This window comes from Petromyzon marinus, unplaced genomic scaffold (assembly GCF_048934315.1).
Source record: "Petromyzon marinus isolate PM22_M1 ecotype Great Lakes invasive population unplaced genomic scaffold, UKy_Petmar_22M1.pri1.0 PM_G_Scaffold_45, whole genome shotgun sequence".
Taxonomy (NCBI): Eukaryota; Metazoa; Chordata; class Hyperoartia; order Petromyzontiformes; family Petromyzontidae; genus Petromyzon; species Petromyzon marinus.
In genome coordinates, this window is record NW_027422997.1 from 70,965 (window position 1) to 94,402 (window position 23,438).

The window sequence follows — 23,438 nt, forward strand, 5'->3', positions numbered from 1 at the left end:
ATGGAGATCCCCGAAAACTCAGAGGCAGGGACCCCGGTGGTCTTGCGGCGGGCCATGGACGCCGACGCGAGCGGGCGCATCTTAGGGAGGGCGCCCCCCGCCGAGGTGATCTTCGCCACGGGCTACGCCAACGACCGCCCCCCGCGGTTCTTGGACTCGGTGGTCTACGTCCGCGTGCCGGAGGACGCGGAGCCCGGCCTGGCGTTGGCCATCATCCGGGCGGACGACGCGGACGCCACGTCGGAACACCTGCGGCTTACGTACCACCTGACGGGTAGTGTATAGTAGTTAGTAGTGTATAGTGTAGTATACCGGTACAGCACGACACACGTTGCATTGGAGAGTGAACCCACCGCTACATTTACAGTCGGCTGCGGAGACCCCCCACGTTAAACCGACTCTCGTCGTCAAACTCTAGGTCACATTCTTTGGGTCTTTCGGTAATAAAATATCACGACGTTTCGATCGCAACACAAGCAATCGTCATTGTGAGAGAGAAATTAAAACTCCCTGTCCGTCACAACGGCGATCGCCGACCGCGTCCTACCCACCGCAGGCGGCGACCCGCTGGGCCACTTCTCCCTCGGCCCCGTCAACATGGGGGGCGAGTGGACGCTGCGCCTGGAGCGGCCGCTCGACCGCGAGGAGAAAGAGTACCACATCTTGCAGGTGACAGCCACGGACCGCACCTACGCGAGGACGGTCGTCGTGGTCGTCATCGTGCTGGACGTCAATGACACCGACCCCGTGTGTGACAAGGTACCGGTGGCCGTAGACTCGCCGCACAGACCCACACACTATAACGACCACCGCCATTCGCCACTAAGTGGTGGTGACGTCACCACTAATACGTGACCTCACCACTAATGCCAACACCACTACCACTACAAACACTAATACCACCACCACTACTACCACGACTACCACCACCACTACTACCATACTACCGCTGTGCTCCACGGTGCCCCCCCAGCTGTGGTACAACGTCACCATGCTGGAGGACGTCGCGCCAGGATTCTTCATGCTGAGCGTTTCCGCCCGTGACTCCGACCTCGGCCCTAACGGCACCGTCAGATACTCGCTGCACGACGCCGGAGCAACGCCCTTCCGCTTGCACCTCATCAGCGGTAACACTTCTCCTGTCACTCGCATAGTCACACTCCTCTCACACCCCTCTCACTCTCATAGTCGTTAGGGTCGGGATCGAACCCACGACCTCCTACGTACCAGGCGTGGTAGTTAACATCTCATGGCAACCGTGGTGATGATGATGAGAGAGACACAAACTCAAAATTTACAGCCGGGGTCGGGGTTGGGATGGAACCCACGACCTCCTGCGTACCAGGCGAGGTAGTTATCATCACCACAGTGGCTATGAGATGTTGAGAGACGCAAACTCCAAATATACAGCAGCAGGTATCGTCGGGGCCGGGATGGAACCCACGACCTCCTGCGTACCAGGCGAGGTAGTCAACATCTCCTAGCCATCGTGGTGATGATGATGAGAGAGACACAAACTCCAAATATACAGCAGCAGGCATCGTCGGGGCCGGTGTTGTATATGTGGTGTGTGAAATTTTTAAATTTGCATAATGTATCCGAAATTATGTTAATTATGCATATAAATTATGCTAATTCTAGAGATTATCGTGTTAGTTTATGCGATTGGGTGTGGTTATGTTAATGACAGCCTTTATGATAATCAGGCCCCGCCTCGTAGACGAGGTGGGGTTATCAATCTGGATAATGCAATCAATCGTATGCAGTTATGCTAGTGTCAACTCGGCTTCGTTGTCTAAATTCGTATTATCGATCAGTGTAATGCAATTATTCTCGCTTTAACGTTTACTGAGTGAATTATTGTGTTTATATTTTAGGTCCCCAAGTTCATATCTCGTCGCAGGATACAGTCCTTATGCAAAAATTATAGAAAAGAATCACACGACCACTTCTGCATTAATCAATTTATTTTCTAATTAAACCTTAACTCTAATATAGTATGTGACTCTCAATCTCGGAATTTTTAACACTGTATCAATACAGTATCATCAACATCTGTATGATTTCACTTTGACAATGGAACATTGATTGCTTTCCCCGCATGACGTGAGCCGTTGTAGAGAGAGAAATTTAAAACATGCATATAATATTCAAACCAAAAACCTTCACTTATAATATGCAAGTTCATATATTTGAACTTATATATATATAGCCCACACCGTCCTGCATTCATTTATAGTTCCATAAGCAATTCTTGCAGCCAATTCTTATCCATTGTTTCCCTTTTGGTATCGGAGCTATTAATTCGTATACAGCATAATACGAGCGTATAGAAAATATGAATAAAGTCCTTCAGATTATGCGACGGTATTCATACGAAAGACAATCAAAAAGTTATTACCATTCCTAAAGGCACGAATATACGTTCATAGATTCATCAGCGATGTTGTATAATTAAGAGATGGCTTGGTGTGCGGCGGGACGTGCTTCTCACGGGAGATTAATTAATTCGTTCCGACCATGGATGAACTCGTCCGTCTGAACGGGCTCGTAGCTATCCGTGGTGCTAAAGTTGAGGGTAAGAATCCACCCATTTTTTTCACCATATAGCATTGTGATATATAACGACTTATTGTTGGTAGCTTAGCTGATTGGAGAATATATAGAGTTTATTGATAACATTGAGGTAATTTATATTTTAGTTTTTTTTATTGGTTTACTATGTAGTATTCGTTATATAGTGTAGTGTATAACCAGTTACTGTGAATAGCTCAGATGTGAAGGCTGTGACTTTAACATAGCCATTTCTGTGACCAGTCACAAGCTAATCACTCAGTTATTTCAATGCTAAATTCTCCTAGTTATTTCAATGCTAAATTCTCCTGTTTGATTTGTACTAGGTGCCTCTGTGAATGTGTATGCTTTGAATTTAACATAGCCATTTCTGTGACCAGTCACAAGCTAATCACTGAGCTATTTCAATGCTAAATTCTATGCTAATTCCTTTGTCAAGGGGTGCCTCTGTGGATGTTTATGCTTTGACTTTAACATAGCCATTTCTGTGACCAGTTAAGCTAATCACTGAGCTATTTCAATGCTAAATTCTATGCTAATTCCTTTGTCAAGGCGCTTTGTTTCTTCTCACACAGCTTAAAGGTCGTGATCTGAGCGTGGCTTTGTTCGCTCCAGCACTGTCCTCCAGACAGTCTCGTCCCTTCACCTGATGAAGGCCGCTTGTGTTGTGGCCTAAACGTTGTGAGAATTTTATTGCGTTATTTTATTTTATCAATTTATTATTTTATTCGCATTCTACGTGACTTTACCGAAAGAACCAAAGAAGATGAATCCTTGCAGTCACGAAAGCTTCAAATCGAAATAAGTCGTTATATATCACAATGCTATATGGCGAAAAAATGTGTGGCTTCTTACCCTCAACTTCAGCACCACGGATAACTACGAGCCCCGTTCAGACGGACGAGTTCATCCATGGTCGAAACGGAGAAGGGGGAGAGAGACAGCTGCGAGGCGCTGTTATACTCCATGTTGTAAACCATACCATTAACCGTGGTGTGAGAGGTATTAAGAGTCAATGCCAGCGAAAGAGCTGCGGTCAAGGTCATCGTAAAATACAATTAGGAACCGAAATGTTTTAAAACATCTTTCCAATGGTTACTAAGCCAGAATCCATCTTCTCGGTTGAAATTGTCTCTGTGCTTGTATATGTGAATGGCCTCATGAACGAATCTTTCATGGTAGCCGGTTGGTTTGCAAAGAACCTCCGTCTAGGAGAAGTCAATGTCATGTGAGCCCACTGAATTATAACAGTGATCAGCCACGGCAGAGGAGTTCCTTCTACCGTGTTTCAAGTCTGCTTTATGTTCCCGGATGCGGTCCAAGATATGTCGTTTGGTTTCTCCAATGTAGCTACTACCACAGAGGCACTTTAGTTTGTAAACGCCCGGGTACTGTATGTCTGGAACAGCATCTTTTACAGATGGAACCAGATCACGGATTTTATGTACTGTGTTGAATCGGACCTGGATCTTTTTTGTGACCCCTGCAATGTAGAAGGCCACTTGTGTTGTGGCCAAAACGTCGTGAGAATTTTATTGTGTTATTTTATTAATTTATTATTTTATTCTCATTCTACGTGACTTTACTGAAAGAACCAAAGAAGATGAATCCTTGCAGTCACGAAAGCTTTAAATCGAAAAATAGGTTGGCGTAGGTCGACCAGTTGACACGCTGTTGCAGTTGTGGAGCTCGGTCGGTAGATGGCGCACGCAGCTTGCTCGCAGCGTGCTCGGTGGTGTTGTAGAGTGTTGACACCGGTTGCGCAATCGGCGCTGGCGATGCACGTTCGTTGCATTACTACTTTTGATGATGCTGACTCGCACCATGTAGCCTCGTCGGACGAACTCAGTTGAGGTGATGAGCTCCTTGCTGGTGAGCTGAGGAGCTGAGGAGCTCCGTTGAGGAGCTCTGTTGATGAGTTCCCCCGAACTGAGGTTTCAATGCTGCAGTGTCCTCTTTTATGCCAAAATCCTTCCCGTTGGCTCCTCCCCACCAGGTGGGGCTTCTTTTGATTTAGCGGTGTGTCATGGTCTGGAGCGCGTGTCCGTATGCGTGTCCGTATGTGTGTCCATCCGTATGTGTGTCCTTGTCTGCGCCATCTGTTGTCCTCTTTCTATAAACCACCAAAAGTAAAACAAACATGTTACAAACCGTCTCGAAGGCGTCTCTCTGTCTGTCGGTGCGAGAGGGAGGGCAAGCTTCCCTCCCTGCATGTCATATTCCCGACACACAAAGGAATGGTTAAGGTCTAAAGTTAACACATCCCTCACAGTTTGGTATCGCACCACCCGCAGCCATCATTCTGTATGTAACCCAAGGTCTGTGTCAGCTTTCCATTGTGGTATTTGACTCATGTCAAGGGAACGTGTTTTCCCGAGCGTATGCACACTCCTACCCCGCGCTGCGGGGAGACAAAGACGGCCGGGATCTCTTTCTCTCTCTGACCCTGGGTTTAACATCACTTAAGTCATGTAGTTTATGTTTAACAAAGTTGTGTAAGCGGAGTATAGTTTACGGTGAACAGCGTTAGCATTAATGTTATGTATGAAATTTTGTATTGTGAATTTTTTTTTACTTAACTTTGCCTGGTGTCTTGGCTGACACGCTGCCATTCCAAGCATCTCTTCCCCCCGCCCTTGGGTTTTCCAGGCTCTTTAGCTTACGTTTGCAGTTTTGCTGTGCGCTTGTTTTTTCCTCTCTAACCTTATATTAACTCTGCTTATTATTCGCTTATGTCTGGAGGTTAGAGAATTCATTTAGACTTAGGAAAATTCTGATTGTCATATGCTTCGGGTCAAGTTGTATAGAAATGATTAAAATATGGAAATAACATTTCATATTGAATTAATAGATGGTTGATGGTTCCATGATGTAGCTTGTGGTCTGGTTGCCAATTGGAGTGAGCGTGAGGGTCGATAATTTAGCCTATTCCTGTTGTTGAATTTCGAACTGTACGTTACTTTAATAGTAATGCAGGATAAATGGTTGGCTGTTTGGCTTGGCTGTCTGCGGCTAGCAGACAGCAATTCGCTGCTCTGCACTCTGTCTGTTCCCTTGACCCTGGGAGTTTGTAACTGTCAAAATCATGTCAGTAGGTCATGGTAAATGGCTTTTCCATGACCTCCACATACCATGCTGAGGGCCTGGGTTGGTGTTGTTTTTATTCATTATAAAAAAAAAACAATAGAAATATGTATCTATATGTATGGGAAAATTACTTGTTAATATTAAGATGGAAAAAGGGCCTATATACAACATCGGGATGGAACCCACGACCTCCTGCGTACCAGGCGAGGTACTTAACATCTCCTAGCCATCGTGGTGATGATGATGAGAGAGACGCAAACTCCAAATTTACAGCAGCAGGCGTCGTCGGGGTAGGGATTGAACCCAAGAGTTAACATCTCTTGTCGGCGTGGCCCCGCGTAGGGAAGCTCTTTACGCGGGCGCCGCTGGACCACGAGGCCGCCCCGGTCCACGCGCTCACCGTGGTCGCGAACGACCGGGGCGGCCGCTCCTGCCGGGCGGAGGTCCTCGTGAGGGAGGAGGACGTGGACGACTCAGCCCCGCGCTTCCTCGCGGGGTCGCCCCCCCGTGCCGTCGCCCTGCGTTGGCGCCACGCCGGCGTGGGGACGGCGGTGACGAGCGCGCGCGCCGTCGACTCCGAACTGGGTACGGTGACGACGAAGTTGACGATGACGACGAAGATGATGACAATGACGACGATGACGTACACACACACACGTGAGTGTGTACATTATGGGGAGCGGTGGTGTAGCGGATAGCGCTACGCCGCGCTACGAACCCGGCGACCGGGGTTCGATTCCCGCTCACGGCCAACACCAGTGACGATTATCTAAACCGGTCCCGGGCCTCCCCTAGGTCGACTCAGCCTCAAATGAGTACCTGGTGCGGTGTGTAAACATCGCCAGTAGGGAGGCAAAGGCGGCCGGGCGTGGTGCTGGCCAACCACCCACTCGTGTGCCACAGTGCCGGCCTTTATAGGTGCTACTCGCTGACAGCACTTGCCCCAAAAGTCTGAGGCTACACGTGGGATCTTTAGCTTTGGCGATCTGGACACATTCCCATCGGTGAGCTCCTCCAGCAGGCAAGGCTGCGTTGGCTGGGTCATGTGGCCTGCATGCCCAGCCACCGCATGCCGAAACAGCTTTTGTTCGGCCGGATCGAGGGGGCTAAACGGGCGCGGCACGGGCTAGAGAAGAGATGGAGTGACGTGGTACAGGAGGACGTGGAGCTGAGTGGACTTGCCGATGACCGGTACCAGCGGTCTCGAGATCAGCCTCTGTGGAGGAGGCTCGTGAAGGACGCTACTGGGCAGTTGGAGGCAGTCGCCCTCCAACAACAACGGAGGGCGGAGGAGCGACGCTCACAACAACGAGCGGAGCGCCGGGTGGCTAAAGCACAGCAGGTTGGCACAGTAGGCGGTACAGGTGGTGCTTCAGCCAGTCATCTCGGTCATCTCAGTCAGTCGACCCGTGGCACCTGGGTCTGCCCCGTGACCTCCTGCCAGCGGGCGTTCGACACTTCACTTGACTGCCTCAAGGTGTACATTGCCTGGCACAAGCGCCGTGGTGATGCCACCGCCACTTAGTGGCGAATGGCGGTTGTTGTGTGTTTTAGGCCGCCGCCGCAGGGTGACTCACTCTCTGCTGGACTCGGCCGGCTACCGCTTCGCCATCGACGTCCGCTCGGGCCTCATCGTCGTCAAGCGTCCGCTGGAGCGCCGTGCCCTCTACAACCTCACGGTGCTCGCCCGCGCCGGGGGGGGGAGCTCGGCGCCTTCCGCCACCGCGGCGATTTCCGTGTCCCTCCGTGACGACGATGACGTCGCCACCCCGGCGTTCCGGCGGCCGGCTTACCGCGTCACCGTGCCGGAGGATGCGGCGCCGGGCACCACGGTCGTCACCGTGGCGGCCACCTTCGGCGGGGCGGGCGCGCCGAGCTACGGCATCGCCAGCGGCAACGAGCTCGGGGCGTTCGGGATCGACCGGAGGCTCGGTGAGAGACGCGGCACGGGGCACAGACGGCGGCCCTCTTGGGTCTCTGTCTCGCACAGAGACCCATAGACTCACGCAGAGGTGCGTTCTGTGTGTTTGCTGTGTGCTGTGTGTGTGCTGTGTGCATGCTGCGTGCGTGCTGTGTGCGTGCTGTGTGAGTGCGTGCTGTGTGTGTGCTGTGTGTGTGCTGTGTGTGTGTGTGCTGTGTGCGTGCGTGCTGTGTGCGCTGTGTGCGTGCGTGCTGTGTGTGCCGTGTTGCCCCAGGCGTCATAAGCGTTGTGGCAAGGGCCCTGGACTACGACAAGCGCCGCCACCACTACCTGACGGTGTGGGCCGCCGGCGACGGCGACGGCGGCGACGGCGACGGCGACGACGCCGGAGGAGCGGCGACCTTGCCGAGCGCCATCACCGTGGTGACCGTGGACGTCACCGACGTCGACGATGCGCTGTTTGCCGCGAAGAGCGCCGTCGTCGGGGAGGAGGACGCCCTGCCTGGTGACGCCATCGTCACGGTAACGGCGTCGACCCGTGACGATGCCGGTTACGTCGTTGCCAGACCGTCGTCACGGTGACGGCGTTAACCTGTAACATCGCGTTTAGGTCGTCACTAAACCAGCAGCAGCATGATGATGATCATGGTGGGTAGTAGGGTTTGTGTCGTGGTTAAAGCTGTCTCTCTTGCGGTGTTTGTGTTGTGGTTGAAGCTGTCTCTCTTGCGGTGTTGTGATTAAAGCTGTTTCTCTTGCGGTGTTTGTGTTGTGGTTGAAGCTGTCTCTCTTGCGGTGTTGTGGTTAAAGCTGTCTCTCTGCTGTGTTTGTGTTATATGTTTTTTGTCACCGCCGTCTGTCTCCTTCACCGCTGCAGCGTCCGTAGAGTGGAGCAGCCGGCGACGCCAGCAGCGAGGAGGAGGAGGAGATGCTGCGTCCTCGTTTGACCGACGGAGCCCCTCGCTCGCTCGTTGCGGGAGCGTGTCCGCGTGCAGATCACTCAACTCAAGGCTGACGGATGTTGTTTTATTGTTGGTGCCTAATTGTACGTCGCCGCTTGGGTGATGCACCCCGCCAGGCGAGGATCGCACGCCTCCAACGTATCCGCTGTCGGTTAGCATCGGAGGGGACTCGTGGCTCGGCTCGGGCAAATGTTAGCCGCCACGGCAGTGCCCTGGTGCCATTGAATTAAAGCCCCTCCTCCTCGTTTTGTTTGTGTTGCAAGACAATTATAATTTTGCTGTGCGGTGCGGCAACAAAAAAACGATTGCCCGCCGAGTAAGGGGCTGTTATCTTTTTTTTTGTTCAATATTTTTTCTTCGAAACACATCGGCTCTGGTAGATGTTACTAAACCCGAAATCTTTAACTTTGCCGCTGATAACGGTGCGTTGGATGCTCGCACTCCTCTCTGTCCGCTGTAAAATTAACTCGATGCGTTCCCTCGTCAGTTCTTTCCTCGGATTCGCTGCGAGCACCATCGACCCCCCCCCCCCCCCCCGTTGCACTGGAGCGAAGTGCCATTAAACAGCATCTCTTTTGTTTGCATTTTGACTGCTTGTGTTGTGGTTATTGCACACACGATGCCTTGAATAAAGGTGTCAGTTTTTGTGACAGTTAAAAGGGTAAAACCTATTTCTATATCTTGTTACTGGCGAAGGAGGTCTCATAATGTAAATGCTCAACCCGAGCCCTCAATACTCTGATAGTGCGCTGTTTTTGAGTTGTACGCCTTTTGGCGTCTTCTGGTCCAACACCAGTGGAGACTAGGCTCTAAGAAAAGACGTCCCGGGTGTGGACCAATCAAATTCAAGGACAGTGCATATTATTATCAGAGTTGTCTCTTTTGTTTGCATTTTGACTGCTTGTGTTGTGGTTATTGCAAACACGATGCCTTGAATAAAGGTGTCAGTTTTTGTGCCAGGTAAAAAGGTAAAACCTATTTCTAAGTCACCACCTGTGAGTGGCTGGCTGAAATGCCATCTGTTGAGGAAGTACTGAAGGCGTTCCGGAGTCTGAGACCAGGAAAGGCAGCGGGTAGAGATGATCTCCCAAGTGAAATGCTGAGGGAGGGTGGCGTTTGTGCACAAACTGCCCTATATGACATCATAACAACAGTCTGGACCACTGGATGGGTTCCGCAGGATTGGAAGGATGCCCTGGTGGTCCCCCTCTTTAAGAAGGGGGACCGCACAGACTGTAACAACTACAGGGGCATCTCACTCCTCAGTGTGCCGGGAAAGGTCCTGGCAAGGATTATTCAACATCGCCTTGCCAGGCATGCTGAGGAGAGGCTTGCGGAGCCCCAATGCGGTTTCAGGAAAGGGTGGTCCTGCACAGATGCCATATTTTCTGTCCGTCTGCTACAGCAGAGGTGTAGGGAATTCCAGCAAGACCTACATCTCTGCTTTATTGACCTGGTCAAGGCCTATGATACTATCAGTAGGCCTGGGCTCTGGGTTGTTCTTCGTGCTTTTGGAGTCCCTGACCATCTGCTCACGATCATTAAGGACCTTCATGATGGTGAGCGGGCCCCGGTAAAACTACGTGGCCGGGAGTCAGAGCCATTCCCTGTACACCTTGGGGTGCGACAGGGATGTCCTCTGGCTCCCACATTATTTAACATCTATTTTGACCATGTAGTTCGTGAAGCCTTCAATAGCTATATGGGGGGAATCTCCATTTGGTACAGATATAATGGGAAGCTGATCGATGCCCGGGTGCGGTGAAGGGATGGCTCCTTATTGCTCAACCACGTTATGCATGCCGATGATTTGGTAACAGCTGCTCATTCAGAGTAGGAGTTGGAGACGCTGCTGCTGAGAATGGAGCGTGCCACTAAGAGATGGGGCCTTACCATCAGCCCCACCAAAACTAAGCACCTGCCTGGGTATTTTGTACATCATACACTCCACCCCCACAACTCCCAATCGGTGATGGGGCAGTTGTTGAGAGAGTGGAGAGTTTCCCATACCTGGGCAGTGTGCTTATGACCGGCTCCAGTTTAACAGCAGAGGTCTCACTCCGAATCAGTGGAGCGGCAATATCTTTTCATCGGTTGCGTAACGCTGTGTGGAAGCTACCTGGTCTGTCGCTCCGCACTAAGCTTCAGGTCTTCTCGGCCACGGTCATTCCCTCCCTTCTCTACGCTTGCGAAACGTGGACCCCCCTAATGGAACATCTTCGCCAGTTAGAAACATTTAGGCTAGCCTGCCTTCGATCCATCCTGGGTTTAACCAGGCTGGATTGTGTGAGGAGCTCACAAATCTTAGAAAGATCTGGGCAAGGTCCCATCAGTGAGCTCCTCCGGCAGGCAAGGCTGCGTTGGCTGGGTCATGTAGCCCGCATGCCCAGCCACCGCATGCCGAAACAGCTTTTGTTCGGCCGGATCGACGGGGCCAAACCGGCACGGCACGGGCTAGAGAAGAGTCGGGCTAATGATAAAATAACGGTACTCACTGGACTAATGATAAAATATTGCTACTGACTGGGCTAATGATAAAATAACGGTACTCACTGGACTAATGATAAAATAACGGTACTAACTGGACTAATGATAAAATAACGCTACTGACTGGGCTAATGATAAAATAACGGCACTCACTGGACTAATGATAAAATAACGCTACTGACTGGGCTAATGATAAAATAACGGTACTCACCGGGCTAATGATAAAATAACGGTACTCACCGGGCTAATGATAAAATAATGGTACTCACTGGGCTAATAATAAAATAACGGTACTCACTGGGCTAATGATAAAATAATGCTACTGACTGGGCTAATGATAAAATAACGGTACTCACTGGGCTAATGATAAAATAACGCTACTGACTGGGCTAATGATAAAATAACGGTACACACCGGGCTAATGATAAAATAATGGTACTCACCGGGCTAATGATAAAATAACGGTACTCACTGGGCTAATGATAAAATAACGGTACTCACCGGGCTAATGATAAAATAACGGTACTCACTGGGCTAATGATAAAATAACGCTACTGACTGGGCTAATGATAAAATAACGGTACTCACTGGACTAATGATAAAATAACGGTACTCACTGAACTAATGCTAAAATAATGCTACTGACTGGGCTAATGATTAAATAACGGTACTCACTGGGCTAATGATGAAATAACGGAACTGACTGGGCTAATGATAAAATAACGGTACTCACTGGGCTAATGATAAAATAACGGTACTGACTGGGTTAATGATAAAATAACGGTACTCACTGGGCTAATGATAAAATAACGGTACTCACTGGGCTAATGATAAAATGACGGTACTCACTGGGCTAATGATAAAATAACGGTACTCACTAGGATAATGATAAAATAACGGTACTCACTGGGCTAATGATAAAATAACGCTACTGACTGGGCTAATGATAAAATAACGGTAGTCACTAGGCTAATGATAAAATAACGGTACTCACTGGGCTAATGATAAAATAACGGTACTCACTGGGCTAATGATAAAATAACGGTACTCACTGGGCTAATGATAAAATAACGCTACTGATTGGGCTAATGAAAAAATAACGGTACTCACCGGGCTAATGAAAAAATAACGGTACTCACTGGTCTAATGATAAAATAACGGTACTCACTGGGCTAATGATAAAATAACGGTACTGACTGGACTAATGATAAAATAACTACTCACTGGGCTAATGATAAAATAACAGTACTCACTGGGCTAATGAAAAAATAACGGTACTCACTGGGCTAATGATAAAATAACGGAACTGACTGGGCTAATGATAAAATAACGGTACTCACTGGGCTAATGATAAAATAACGGTACTCACTGGGCTAATGATAAAACAACGGTACTCATTGGGCTGATGATAAAATAACGCTACTGACTGGGCTAATGATAAAATAACGGTACTCACTGGGCTAATAAAATAACGGTACTCACCGGGCTGATGATAAAATAACGGTACTCACCGGGCTGATGATAAAATAACGGTACTGACTGGGTTAATGATAATATAACGGTACTCACTGGGCTAATGATAAAATAACGGTACTCACTGGGCTAATGAAAAATAACGGTACTCACTGGGCTAATGATAAAATAACGGTACTCACTGGGCTAATGATAAAATAACGCTACTGACTGGGTTAATGATTAAATAACAGTACTCACTGGGCTAATGATAAAATAACGGTACTCACTGGGCTAATGATAAAATAACGGTACTGACTGGGTTAATGATTAAATAACGGTACTCACTGCGCTAATGATACAATTAACGGTACTCACTGGGTTAATGATAAAATAACTACTCACTGGGCTAATGATAAAATAACGGTACTCACTGGGCTAATGATAAAATAACGGTACTCACTGGGCTAATGATAAAATAACGGTACTCACCGGGCTAATGATAAAATAATGGTACTCACTAGGCTAATGATAAAATAACGGTACTCACTGGGCTAATGATAAAATAACGGAACTCACTGGGCTAATGATAAAATAACGGTACTCACTGGGCTAATGATAAAATAACGGTACTCACCGGGCTAATGATAAAATAATGGTACTCACTGGGCTAATGATAAAATAACGCTACTGACTGGGCTAATGATAAAATAACGGTACTCACTGGACTATTGATAAAATAACGGTACTCACTGGACTCATGATAAAATAATGCTACTGACTGGGCTAATGATTAAATAACGGTACTCACTGGGCTAATGATAAAATAACGGAACTGACTGGGCTAATGATAAAATAACGGTACTCACTGGGCTAATGATAAAATAACGGTACTGACTGGGTTAATGATAAAATAACGGTACTCACTGGGCTAATGATAAAATAACGGTACTCACTGGGCTAATGATAAAATAACGGTACTCACTAGGATGATGATAAAATAACGGTACTCACTGGGCTAATGATAAAATAACGCTACTGACTGGGCTAATGATAAAATAACGGTAGTCACTAAGCTAATGATAAAATAACGGTACTCACTGGGCTAATGATAAAATAACGGTACTCACTGGACTAATGATAAAATAACGGTACTCACTGGGCTAATGATAAAATAACGGTACTCACTGGGCTAATGATAAAATGACGGTACTCACTGGGCTAATGATAAAATAACGGTACTCACTAGGATAATGATAAAATAACGGTACTCACTGGGCTAATGATAAAATAACGCTACTGACTGGGCTAATGATAAAATAACGGTACTCACTGGACTAATGATAAAATAACGGTACTCACTGGACTAATGATAAAATAATGCTACTGACTGGGCTAATGATTAAATAACGGTACTCACTGGGCTAATGATAAAATAACGGAACTGACTGGGCTAATGATAAAATAACGGTACTCACTGGGCTAATGATAAAATAACGGTACTGACTGGGTTAATGATAAAATAACGGTACTCACTGGGCTAATGATAAAATAACAGTACTCACTGGGCTAATGATAAAATAACGGTACTCACTAGGATGATGATAAAATAACGGTACTCACTGGGCTAATGATAAAATAACGCTACTGACTGGGCTAATGATAAAATAACGGTAGTCACTAGGCTAATGATAAAATAACGGTACTCACTGGGCTAATGATAAAATAACGGTACTCACTGGACTAATGATAAAATAACGGTACTCACTGGGCTAATGATAAAATAACGGTACTCACTGGGCTAATGATAAAATGACGGTACTCACTGGGCTAATGATAAAATAACGGTACTCACTAGGATAATGATAAAATAACGGTACTCACTGGGCTAATGATAAAATAACGCTACTGACTGGGCTAATGATAAAATAACGGTAGTCACTAGGCTAATGATAAAATAACGGTACTCACTGGGCTAATGATAAAATAACGGTACTCACTGGGCTAATAAAATAACGGTACCGTGCATTAGTGCACCTGTGTGGTGCCACAACAGCGGAGCCGCTCCATCGAAACCGGGGCCGTCGCTGTGCTGGTGCGACCGAGAAGCCACCCGGCACCCGTCACAGCACTTCCCCCGCCCCCACATAAACACACACACTCACGTAGGGCCTCCTAGGGAGGGGGCGGGCACCTGCCCTGAGGTTTTACCCGAGAGGCCCCCTCGTGGGGGTGCTCCACGGTTTCTCAGGGCCAGGGAATTGGCAGGCACCCCCCCCCCCCCCCCAGGCCAAATGACACTGGGGCGCCGTGGCTTAACTTAAATGACCACGGCGAACTCGCTGAGAACCGCAGTGAGGAGATGCCCAGGACACACGCGGACCAGCAGGCAGGTGGGGAGCGGGGCAACGCGGGTTTAAGCGTCTCTACCCATGGTGCACCGCGGGTTAGCATCTCTACCCATGATGCACCGTGGGTTAACGTCTCTACCCATGATGCACCGCGGGTTAGCGTCTCTACCCATAATGCACCGTGGGTTAGCGTCGCTACCCATGATGCACCGCGGATTAATGGTTCTACCTGTGATGCACCGCGGATTGGCGGCACGAGGGCTTTGAAGATCAACAGGAGGGAGGGATCGAGGAGCCGTCACCTCACTGTTACTCGCACGTCCGTGAGACGGGGCAGAGAGCAGCCAGATTCCGTTTGCACCATCATCTTGCCACGACCTCCATCGCCGCGAGGTCGGACCGCAAGTACGAGGGAGAGAGGTAAGACAAAAGGTGGCGAAATTCGGAGAGAAAATAGAGAGAGCGGACAGGTCGATTAAGCATCGGGCAGTAGAGAGATAGGTTAGACCTGTCCTGCTGGTCCGCACTGACACGCACAGTCTAGTCTGTTTATTCGTGGAGAATAAATAATCGACGGTAAAATAAAACAAGATTACGCAATTCAAGCGCGTGATGCTGCTGCTGCTGCTGGCGGTGGTTACCGTGTGTGTAGAGCTGCGCCGTGAGGTACCCGGGTACGCGCGTGCATAATCATACAACGGTTGTTGCGGTTGTGGCAGTGGTAGTTGTGGCTATCGTGGTGGTGGTGGTGGGCATTGTGGTCGGTGGCACGACTGGTGGTGCTCGTGCAGAGCCGCGGTCGCGCATCTTTACACGGCTATTTATAGCGCGAGTCGTAGCGGACGAAGGGAGCGACGCGCGGGCAGCCGCCGCGCTATTTTTAGCGTGGGCACGTGGCGGGTAACCGCGCGTGGCCGAGTGTGGGCAGCGGCGTATACCTGGGTACGCGTAGGGGAAATGCACGCGGGGAGCGTGTGTGTGCGAATGACCCAAGGTGGCCGAGAGCCAGCCAAGAGACGTGTCTCGTAGGAGTTTGCGCGGAGGCAGCGAGCTCGGAGCTGCGAACGGCAGCAACGAGGAGGGAAGAGGAGGAGGAAGAAGATGAGGGGCAGCAGCCCACACGCACTTGCCGCTAACAGAAAATCAATCTCGTGTTCTGGTGCCACAGCCGTTCCGTGTATTTGCACTCTTTCAGCTCGCTGTCGCATCAATGCGCACGCTTCCAATGCCCCGGAGGAGAACTCATTAGCAAGCACTGCCAACGCCACTGCCTGGGAAAGCGCTCCAACAGGACAAAATGAATCCGCAACAGAATGAATAATAAATTGCGGTCGCATTTTAGGCCCACGTATGGAATAATCAGGCGTGGATTTACCCATATGTGGAATACCGCTACGGGAATCGACGTATTTTAACGACCCAACAATCTTCAAATAAACGGGGAATCGACCGATTTTTTTTACCATTAAAAATCTCGAACACTGCTTGATCCATGCTCTAGCACACAGAAACAGGTGTTCAAAATATCACAGCTTGATCCATGCTTGATCATTCGCCGCGGATTCATTATCTCCCGTTACAGCGCGCCTGTCGGGAAGCACGTGTTTTATTACAGAGTGCGGTGTAGCGCACGCGCCTGCAGACATTACGAACTCCACCGGGCATTAATAATAGCAACTCTGCTCCTGCCGCGTGCATGTCACTTGCGGAGATGCGAGAGGCGCGCAGAAGTAAAACTATGACCCAGTTCAAAATGTCCATAAAGATTGATTCCTTTGAGAGAGAAAAAAAATGCCGTGCCATTTTATTACTTATCTATCTCTTATCCATCTCTTATCCATCTCTTGTCCATCTCTAATCCGCCACTGTGCCATCACTCCTGGCATGAATCGTCCATGTAGCCATTATTCATGAGCTGTAAAAATAATAATGTACAGCCTTTAGTCAATCCACTGCTGAACAACATACAGCGGCATACAACAACATACCTGTCCTGGGCCTTCCCAAGGTCAACTCAGCCTTAAATATCCGACTGATGTCGTGTGTGAACATCAGCACTGGGGAGACAAAGGTGGCGAGGCCATGCTGCAGATGACACCACAATTGATGTGCTATGCTGGTCTTTATAGGTGCCTGCAGTCTGCATGTGGCTCTGTGGTATATTAAAAGCCAAGTAAGAGATCTGGGTATTTGTTTGCTTGATGTATGCGCTATGCAATGTCAGACTGAAGCACACATTAACATGAATAATAAATGTCATTTAACATTTATATACAGCCTAAAACCAAAACAACAGTGAATCTTCACCCACTCACTCACCACTCACTCACCACACTGCAGGTCACAACAACACTCACTCACTACTCACTCACCACACTGCAGGTCACGACAACACTTACCCACTCACCACCCACTCACCACACTGTAGGTCACAGCAACACTCACTCACCCACTCACTCACCCACTCACCACACTGCAGGTCACACCAACCACTCACCACACTGCAGGTCACAACAACACTCACTCATCCACTCACCCACTCACTCACCACTCAGGTCAGGACAACGCTCACTCACCCATTCACCCAGCCACTCACTCACCACACTGCAGGCCAAGATGATGACGATGATCATCATCTTGATCATCATCCAGCAGTGGACTGACAGAGTGATGTGAGAGAGACAGAGAGAGATTAAATGAAAGCCATTTCATTGAATCTCTCTCTGTCTACTCGTATTTAGATGGATTCACACTCTGTTGATATTCTCTGTCAGACACTCAGATATCTCTCTCTCTATCAATATAGATGGATATTAAAAAAAAAAACCTGCGTGTGACGCTGTTGGGCCACAAGGGCTGTTAGAGAGGCACCGATGGAAGCTCCCACACCCGTCCGCCTTTGTCTTCCCAACTGCGGATATTAAAAAAAAGTTTTTTTTTTTACTCCACCCGCACTGAAGGCCAAGGGGCGCTCTATGGGACTCACAGAACCGGTTCCGACACCGTTCGTCACTGATGACAGCCGTGGTCGGTAATGGAACTGCTCTTAGTAGAAGCTGCTGCTGGGTTCGTGGAGCGTAGATGCGCTAACCACTGCGCTACCGCTCCCCGTACACACACACACATATATAAAACTACACGCGTGTCTATTCGTACTTGATGTGTACATGACGTTATCTTCATGCACACTCGACGTGGTCAATCCACTGCTGGATGAAGTCTCCGTGGGCTCCATGCTACAGCCATATCCCACCATCCTGCCAAGCGACACACACACACAAATATAATAATAATTATTATTTTTTGACTTAAAACTTTCGTCAATGCCGACATTCGTAATTCTGGGTTGTTTCGGTAAAGTCACGCAGAAGGAAAATACAAAACAAATATTAAATTAAAAATAATACATTTAAAATAATAAAAGCTGTTCCTTTAGGTCATTCGGTAAAGTCACGTATAAAGGTTCAAAGGAAATCACAAAAAAAGTTGTAAGTCTAAAATTGTATTTCTTACACTTGGCCAAAAGAATGGGGGAGGGGGGTATCGCGTGATTTCAAGAGGACATTTGGAAACCATATAAAGCAACACAGACGGTCGGTCTGTGTTGCTTTATATGGTTTCCAAATTTTGCTAAACCGTTTGATTTAGTGTGCTCCTCTGTCTATATAGCTGCAGTTATGTGTTTCCTCTCTCTCTTAAATTTAGCTCTTCTGTACCTGATGATGATTGCTTGTGTTGCTATTATGTAATTTTATTATTTCTTATGCCTACATGACTCTACTGAATGTTATTAATTAGGAACGGGGGCGTGACCAAGGGCGGAGCCTGAAAAGGGGGCGTGGCCAATGGATGGTCCTGGAAAGGGGCGTAGTCAAGGGGCGGGGCCTAAGAAGGGGCGTGACCAAAGGGCCACGCCCACGAAGGCCGAGTCCCGGGAGCGATGGCGTCTGTTCGCCGTCTCTGAGAAGGATTCCGCCGGCTCCGACCCCGGCTCCTCGGCGTCGGCCTCTTCGGTCTCCGCTCTTTGCGCAGCAGGTAGAGTGTCACGACGAGGAGCTGTCCTCGTCACCATTGCATCGTCATCCCCGTGGAGTGTGTGTGTCTCGTTACCCGTGGTGGTCACCACACACACGCGGCACGCAGTAGTGAGCTGCTAGATGCCAGCCAAGAGCAGCACAAAGTGCAGCCCTCTCTCCCTCCCTCTCTCTCTCCCTCTCTCTCTCTTTTTTTACGATCAGAAGAAACAAGAAGATGCTCGGTGTAGTCGGCTCTTTGCTCCGTTTATCATTTCGTTTTTTTGTGTTTTTTTAATGCTTTGCTTTATGTAACACCCCCCCCCCCCCCTTTTAAGTGAAAGACCCAAAAAAAATTTCTTTCCCCTTCCCTCTCTCTCGCTCTCTCTCTCTCTCCCTCTCTCGCTCTCTCTCCCTCTCTCTCGCTCTCTCTCCCTCTCTTTTTTTACGATCAGAAGAAACAAGATGCTCGGTGTAGTCGACACTTTGCTCCGTTCATCATTTCGTTTTTTTTAATGCTTTGCTTTATGTAACCCCCCCCCCCCCTTTTAAGTGAAAGACCCAAAACATTTTTTTCTTTTTTTTCTTTCCCCTTCCCTCTCTCTCTACCCCCCTCTCTGCCCCCCCCTCTCTCTGTACCCCCCTGTCTGCCTCTCCTCTCTCTCTACCCCCTCTCTGCCCCCCCTCTCTCTCTGCCCCCTCTCTTCCTACTCCATTTGGCTCTCTTTCTCTTTTTTCTTTATAACTACGACAAGTGCTGCATCTGCACGCAGCCCTTCCCACAGTCAAACGGCCTCCGACAGGTAGCTTAGATCTGCATGCACAGCTCTCCGTCATCTGCCACCGAGCACACGGCCTCCTCCAGCGCCCACTGCTCCTTGAAGGCCGGCACGGCGTGAGTCAGCCGCGCGTGGCGGAACTCCAGCCACACCCTGGCTCCGACCAGAGTGCGGAAGATGCCCAGGCTGCTGGCCGGACGTTGCCCCTCCAGGGCCACCTTCCTCGCCCTGTATATGGCAAACTTGGCGTAGCCGAAGAGCACGTTGACCAGCCCCTGAAGATGTTGGGGTCCGTCGCCTTTCGGGTATCCAAAGATGAGGACCGTCGGGGAGAAGTTGAGGCTGAACCTTAGGAGGATGTTTCTCAGGACCTTGAACAGCGAGTCCAGGCTCTTGCACTCCACGTATTGGTGCGCCACCGTCTCCATTTTACCGCAGAACCGGCACTCCGGGGACGTGTCGGTGAAGCACGCCAGGGAGACGTTGGTGGTGACGGTGCCGTGGGCGATGCTCCAGCTGAGGTCGCCGATGCGGTTGTGCGTCCGTCTGCAGTAGAGTTGCCTCCAGCGAGGCTTCTCCGGAGAGACGCAGGGCAGGGCTTTCCTCCAGGCATGGTCCTTGTGGCTCCTCAGGGTGTCCTGTTGGTGGAACCGGACCATGTAGGAGTAGAGCACCTTCCTCTTTACATTTGCGAAGGCCACCTCCGGTAGGTCTTCTAGCCGGCACAGGTTGTGATCCGCCTTCATTTGGCGATGCAGTGGCACCACTGAGAGCTCCGGTGGAGGGGGACCGAGAGGGGCCTCGTCATCCCCAACGCCGATTGGGGCATTCTCCCCGCTGCCGCTGAGAAGGCCCCCTTGGCTTCGGCCAGGATCTGGGCAGCCACCCGGAGCGACTGCAGCCCTGTCTTTGCGGCCACGTCTGCTGGTCCGAGCCACCGGCCCAGTGTTTCAGGCTCCACCAGATCTCCCATCCTGGTGAGCCGCGCGTTGGCGAGGCGCCTCTCCATGCCAGGGGTGGTGGTTGTGGATGGCAGCTTTGTCTGTGGGTTCTTGAGAATCGGTTCGAAGACCAGATCCTCGGCCGATCGCGGTTGGTTCAGCCTCCTGATGGCGAGGGAGCTCCATGTCTGCAGGACGCTTCTGTAGAAGGTTGGCAGCTGTCCCAGTGGGAGGCCCTGCAGGTCTATGTAGAATAGTTGCTTGGAGCACTGCAGACCCCCCAGCTGTTTCAGGAGGAAGGAGGCCGTGACACTCCTGGCCGGTGCAGGGGCGGCGTGCAGGAACTTTTGCGCTGCCTGCAGTTGGAAGGTGGCCAGCTGACTCCGCACGCACACCAGCCCGTGACCGCCCTCGTCCAGTGGCAGGGCCAGGACCCCAGCCGCGACCCGGTGTCCTCCACCCGACCAGAAGAAGTCGAGGACTCGCTTCTGAAGTGCGTTGACGAGGCTCATGGGGGGGTGCAGGGAGAAGAGTCGGTGCCACAGCATGGACGTCACCAGCTGGTTCACCACCAACGTCTTTGTCCTGAAGGTGAGGAACTTGCACAGGCGACTCCAGGTGGCCAGCCGCTCCTTCACCTTCTCCTCCAGCTCGACCCAGTTCCTCTGCGGTGGTTCCTCCTCTGGTCCGAGGAACACCCCCAGGTGGTGCAGCGATGTTGCGCTCCAATTGATGGCTTTTGCCTTCTCGGGACACTCGGTCATGTCCCACGCTCCAACCAGCAGGCCGCTGCACTTTTGCCAGTTCATTTTTGATGAGGAGGCTTTCGAAAAGACCTCCAGGCACTCATGCAGCAGGGCGACATCAGCCAGGGAGCGCAGGATGAGGAGGACGTCATCGGCGTATGCCGTCAGGACCAACTTGACGCTTGGTTCCCTCAGCACCAGGCCGCTGAGTCTCCGCCTTATGAGATTCAGGAAAGGCTCTAATGCCAGGGCATAAAGTTGGCCCGACAATGGGCATCCCTGTCTCACTCCTCGCTCGAATTTGACCGGGGCAGTGAGGGCGCCGTTGATCTTAATCATGCAGTCCGCCTTGGTGTAGAGTAGGCGGATCGTTCGGACAAAGGTATCCCCAAAACCCAAGGTCTTGAGGGTTCCCAGCAGGTACTTGTGGTCCACTCTGTCAAAAGCCTTTTCCTGGTCAAGAGCCAGAAACGCGATTGGGATGCCCAACCTCTGGGACACCGCGATGAGGTCCCTGACCAGGAAGATGCCGTCGTGGATGGTTCGTCCGGGGATGGTGTAGGACTGGTCCCCGTGTACGACTTGTGCAATCACCCCTTTCAGTCGCAGGGAGAGAGCCTTCATCAATATTTTGTAGTCTGTGTTCAGGAGGGAGACCGGACGCCAGTTTTGTAGGTGCCTCAGGTCTCCGTTCTTGGGAAGCAGAGTGAGCACCGCCCTCCTCCAAGACTGAGGCATCACCCCAGTAACTGAGGCTTCCTCCAGCACCTCTCTGTAGTCCTCCCGCAGGGATGGCCAAAAAGCGGCGTAAAATTCCCCTGTTAGGCCGTCTAACCCTGGGGATTTATTTGGGGCCAGTCCTCTTACAGCTGCGTCAAGGTCAGTCCTGGTGAGCTTTTGCTCTAGCAGCTCTTTCCCGTCTTCCCCCAGGGTGGGTAGACCACTCCATGCCTCCGCCTGGGCCGGTTCCGATGTTTCTTCAGGGGAGAACAGGCTGCCGTAGAAGTCTCTGATGATGGTCGACTTCTGCTGGAGTTCGTGCACCAGGTGCACCGTCACCATCAAAGAGGCACTCCATGGATTTGCGTCTCCCATTCTGCCTCCCGAGGGAGTAGAAAAGCGGGGATCCCGTGTCGAGGTCCGTGATGAGCTTCACCCAGGATCGCACAAACGCTCCCCTCGTCTGCTCCTCCTGTAGACCTTTGAGACGCTCCCTATTCTCGTATTCTTGGAGAAGAGCAGGGTCGCTGTCTTGGTTCTTTCGGTAAAGTAGAAGGGAAACAATAAAATAATAAAAATATAAAACAATAAAATTCTCACGACGTTTCGACTGCAACACAAGCAATCATCATCATGTGTGAAAACCACAGCAAGAAAATTTCACACCTGATGATTGCTTGTGTTGCAGTCGAAACGTCGTGAGAATTGTATTGTTTTATATATGTATTATTTTATTGTTTCCCTTCTACGTGGTGACTTTACCGAAAAACCCAAGAATAAGCAAAGCATGCTTCTGCTTCAACACATTCTGGCTACTTTTCGAGGGCTTTCTCCACTCCACTGAAGAAGATCTTTTGTAGCTTCTCATCCGAGTCTACAAACCCATCGCCGTTGGCCTTGGAGTGGAGAAGTTTCCCTCCCACAATCTGCACCTCCAGGAAGCCAGTCTGCGTCGGGGTCCCCTCACCAGTTATCTCTCCAGGGAACTCGGTTGCAAGTTAATCCTTGAGGTGGTGAAACCGACTTCGGTACCCTCAGGCGCCAACAATAAACGATGCGTATTTTGAGCGGCATTGCTGCTGTAGAGGTGGTTGAGGCTGAAACGTCTGTTCTGCACCATCACTGAACCGCGTCTTATCTCCCTCGCTCTCTCCCTCTACCCTCTCTACTACCACCACTATCACTACTACTACCACCACTATCACTACTACTACCACCACTAACTACCACTACTACTGCCACCACTATTACTACCACTACTACCGCCACTACTACTACCACTACTACCGCCACTATTACCACTACTACTACTACCACCACTATTACTACTACTGCCACCACTCTTACTACCACTACTACTACCACTATTACCACTACTACTACCACCACTAACCACCACTAACTACTA

At 50.0% G+C, this 23,438-nt stretch overlaps 1 protein-coding gene, 1 long non-coding RNA gene and 1 pseudogene across 2 annotated transcripts; 2 read left to right on the plus strand and 1 right to left on the minus strand.

Moving 5' to 3' along the window:
* The first annotated feature begins 54 nt into the window (after positions 1–54).
* LOC142917299 (protocadherin Fat 3-like) lies at positions 55–7,865 on the plus strand. Its single transcript, XM_076061931.1, has 6 exons — positions 55–274; positions 557–759; positions 974–1,127; positions 6,004–6,246; positions 7,216–7,634; positions 7,857–7,865. The coding sequence occupies exons 1-6, from the start codon at positions 55–57 to the stop codon at positions 7,863–7,865; spliced, it is 1,248 nt and encodes a 415-aa protein (XP_075918046.1).
* A 47-nt stretch (positions 7,866–7,912) lies between these two features.
* LOC142917289 (uncharacterized) lies at positions 7,913–9,117 on the plus strand. Its single transcript, XR_012936958.1, has 2 exons — positions 7,913–8,104; positions 8,457–9,117. It is a non-coding gene; the product is annotated as an uncharacterized LOC142917289 (long non-coding RNA).
* Positions 9,118–22,842: 13,725 nt separating this feature from the next.
* On the minus strand, positions 22,843–23,104 carry LOC142917290 (selenoprotein W pseudogene; annotated as a pseudogene).
* Between the last annotated feature and the right edge of the window lie 334 nt (positions 23,105–23,438).